Source organism: Carlito syrichta, unplaced genomic scaffold (genome assembly GCF_000164805.1).
Source record: "Carlito syrichta isolate Samal-C Ts95f unplaced genomic scaffold, Tarsius_syrichta-2.0.1 Scaffold301859, whole genome shotgun sequence".
In the NCBI taxonomy this organism is placed as follows: domain Eukaryota; kingdom Metazoa; phylum Chordata; class Mammalia; order Primates; family Tarsiidae; genus Carlito; species Carlito syrichta.
Genome location: NW_007245955.1, coordinates 393,061 through 397,077, shown reverse-complemented (window position 1 = coordinate 397,077; position 4,017 = coordinate 393,061). Strand labels below are relative to the sequence as shown.

At 37.3% G+C, this 4,017-nt stretch overlaps 1 protein-coding gene across 1 annotated transcript in view; it reads right to left on the bottom strand.

Moving 5' to 3' along the window:
• Positions 1–729: 729 nt before the first annotated feature.
• Positions 730–4,017, bottom strand: part of SPICE1 (spindle and centriole associated protein 1) — a 67,192-nt gene continuing 63,904 nt past the window's right edge. Inside the window, exons 17-18 of the mRNA XM_008055470.2 lie at positions 3,088–3,175; positions 730–1,466 (exon numbers count right to left, since the gene is read on the bottom strand). Coding sequence (XP_008053661.1) covers positions 1,413–1,466; positions 3,088–3,175 — 142 coding nt within the window. The 3' untranslated portion in view covers positions 730–1,412. The remainder of the gene's footprint in view (positions 1,467–3,087; positions 3,176–4,017) is intronic.

The following is a 4,017-nucleotide window of genomic DNA, read 5'->3' as shown; positions in this document are numbered from 1 at the left end:
AAAAAAAAAATAGCGGGTGCAGTGGCAGTGTGCTGTAGTCCCAGATACTTAGGAGGCTTAGGTGGGAGGATTGCTTGAGCCCAGGAGCTTGAGGCTGCAGTGAGCTAAGTCCATGCCACTGCACTCCAGTTTGGATGACAGAGCAAAACCCCATCTTTAAAAAAAAAGCATTTGCAAACAAGAAAAAAACCTTAACATTCCAATAATATAAGGAGTAACGCTAAAGTGGCCTATATCCCAGATAAGGATAGTACTGAATCCCAAGTTTTAAAAAGTACAATACAAATGGAAGGATCTGCAATAATGCAAATGTATACAGATGACTTCACACAAATAAAAGCAGCAATATTAGAAGAAAATAATTTCCATTTTTGCCACCACAAAAATGAAGAGGCACAGTGAAAGTTGCACAGGACCATTCCTAGAACAATGATGTACAACCGCGGAGAGAAAGGCCCCAGGTAGTTTCAGTGTGCTGTCCCACTCCACTCCCGTCTTACTCAGTTTGAGGATTCCTATCACAGAGTCAAGGGGCGGAGATCATTCAAGACACAAATTTAACATAGAAATCAATGTCTGAGGACCAAACAGGTGACTTAAAGAAAAATCTACCTTGTATGATCTGCTTGAATTCCAGGCCGGGGAAACCAATAGCATCTTCTTCTATTTAATCATTTGAAACATTAAATATCCCATTAAATCAATGCTACTGCATTTAGACATTTGAGCTCTATGATCATTATTTATTTGATGTACATGAACATTATTGATGGTACTTTAACATTTAAAAATTACATTAAAATTTTAAATACATACAAGCACTCTCACCTGCTTAAGCAACTATAAACAAACACTCCTGGGCCTATCAAGGCAGACCATCCTACTTGATGGAAAAGGTGATGGGCAACAGTGACTTCCATCAAATAAAGAAACCAAAAGTGGGTGTTACATTTTTCTGAAAGACAGACCTGGATCACACAAAGGCATTTTATTGGAAGTTATACGCAAAGTAGATTAATTTTTCAGGAAAAAAAAAAGAGATGGATCAACATTTAAGATATACTAGACCAAAAAAAAAAAAAAACCCTGAATAAAGATGATAAAGGTAAAAATGTATTACTCACAAAGACCTTAAAATACTTAAGAAATTATTAGAATATAAAACTTTAATTTCCCTACAGTCAAAATTTTATTCACAAAGAGTTATAGATTGGCTGGTTGTCGAAAACTTATTTTAAAAGGTTAAAAATTAAAATAATTGCTTTTTCTTTGTTCCATTAGTACTAACTCACAGGATCTTTGTGGGTTTTAGCTGAATGAAGGATGTAAAAACTTGAAAGGAAGAGCAGGATGGGAGAGTGGAAGGTGGAGAATAAATGATTAAGAACCAATTCCATAAAACTTGACTTCACTTAGGACACATGGGTAGAAAGGGCAAACCAGCCTTCTTCATTGTGTCTCTCAATCTGTTGAGCAAAGATACAGAAAGAATTTGGATGGTTACCAAAACAAGAGACCACTCAAGATTTAGATCACGTACATACAACAAAGTCATCCCGCGCCATCGAGTGGTACTGAAAATTAAATTGCTACTGGCAATGTTTATTCTCTAACAGAACACTACCAAATAACTGATAACCTGGTCAACAGGTCCCCTACTTATTTAAGAGTCTTAATTTTTTAAACAAGTGTTTTATACAAATCATAGGTGTAACTTTTTTTAAATGATAAAAATAATGTTATTTGACCTTAGTAAATTAAATGTTACTAAATTCCCAGAACCAAGAGTAAATTATATAAAATTGCTTACTTTAAGACTTTTTTTTTAGAATATAAAAAATAGCAAGCCGGGCTCAGTGGCTCAGCCTGTAATCCCAGCACTTTGAGAGGCTGAGGTGAGTGGATTGCCTGAGTCCGTAAGTTCAAAAACCACATGGGCAACTTGGCGAGACCTCATCTCTACAATAAATCAAAAAATTAGCCCAGCGTGGTAGCACGCGTCTGTAGTTCCAGTTACTTGGAAGACTGAGGCAGAAGAATTGCTGGAGCCCAGCAGGTCGAGGCTGTGGTGGCTGGGAGCGGCCACTGCACTCCAGTCTGGGTGACGGAGTGGGACACCAACTCAAAAAAAAGAAGTAGCAAAGAACAAATCTCCTCGTGCTGGGAAATCGAGGCATCTACACCTATCAATTAATTTGGGCTGCAAGTAACCAGTCTTGGTCTAAGTACTAAAATTAGTAATAAGTAAAAGCAAAGATTCTCCCTAAAGACAGTTGTTGGCTCAAGTCTGCAAAATTAATTTTTACAATTTTAAAGATATCCTCAAATTTTACTATGACCAAATACTCAAAGGAACTATATTTTGTTGTATTGCCAACACCGAAAAATGCCTTCTGCAAAAATTTTGGATACACTGGAAAATGCTTAACTCCTACAAATTTCTGGAGCAAATCAAACCACACAAAGAACACATAAGACATTTATTTATCCTTTGTACCATAACCTGTCTGACGTAGCACACTCAGACACTGCACACTGGGATAAGGTGAGAAAAATAGCGCTCTGAATAAAGATGATAAAGATAAAAATGTATTACTCACAAAGACCTTAAAACACTTAAGAAATTATTAGAATATAAAACTTTAATTTCCCTACAGCCAAAATTTTATTCACAGAGAATTGTAGGTTAGCTGGTTGTTGGAAACTTATCCTACACCTCACCCAGTCACAACAAGGACTGGGGGAGTCAATATCTCAGTATACCTACAGCCCATTCAAGGCTCACCTGTATGTCCTGCCATAATATTTAGGAAGCTCTGTCTAAAACCAGCAATTTCCAGTGTCTAAGGATTGTGGAATATCCTACTAAATGTAACCTTATTCCTTAATTTCCCTATTAAAAAAAGAAGTATATGGCATGTATTTTTTCTGAATGAAGGTAGTAAATTAGCACTCCTTCTACAAATTGTGTATCATCTTTAGGATAATAGGAATAATAATTAAGAATAGAAACCACTCAATCAGTCACCTTCCACCCCCATCCTCCTGATCCTTACATGCATGTCACAATTACGTTTTGTCACGTACCTTTGGTCTTGGATTAAGAGGTGTGAGTCTTCCACTCCCTGAGGTGGCATTTAATGGAGAACAAGAATTACTAGTAGCGCCTGAAGATCTATTTGTGAAAATAAAAAAGAATAAGAGAGTGGTTACCATTATTAACCTTCAAAAATTATGCAAACAGGTCAGGCGCGGCGGCTCAAGCCTGTAATCCCAGCACTTTGGGAGGCCGAGGCAAGAGGACTGTGTGAGTTCAGGGATTCTAGACCAGCCTGTGCAACTTGGTGAGCTCTCATCTCTACAATAAATTAAAAAAATAAGCCAGGCGTGGTAAGCACGTGCCTGTAGTTCCAGCTACTTGAAAGACTGAGGCAGAAGGATCACCTGTGCCCAGCAAGTTGAGGCTGCGGTGGCTGTGAGCATGCCACTGCACTCCAGCCTGGGTGACAGAGTGAGACTCCAACTTAAAAAAAAAAAAATGTAGACAACTGACAATTCTCAATACTGGCAAAAGCTCGAAAAGGAATGGCTGACTTAGGTCCAAATTAGGTAAATTATTTCTAACATATTTTCACCACCTTCTACATCTTTTTTTAATTAGTAAAAGACAATCGCATTTCTCTACACCAATAATAAACAAACAGAAACCCAAATAAAAAACACAATTCCATTCACAATAGCCACAAAAAAAATGAAATACCTTGGCATCTTCTTAACCAGAGACGTGAAAGACCTTTACAATGAAAATTACAAAACACTGCTCAAAGAAATCAAAGCTGACATGAACAAGTGGAAAAATATCCCATGCTCATGGATCGGAAGAACCAACATTGTGAAGATGTCCATCTTACCTAAGGCAATCTACAAATTCAATGCAATACCCATTAAATTACCAACAACATTCTTCTCAGACCTAGAAAAAAACAACACAGGAATTCATATGGAAACACAAACGTC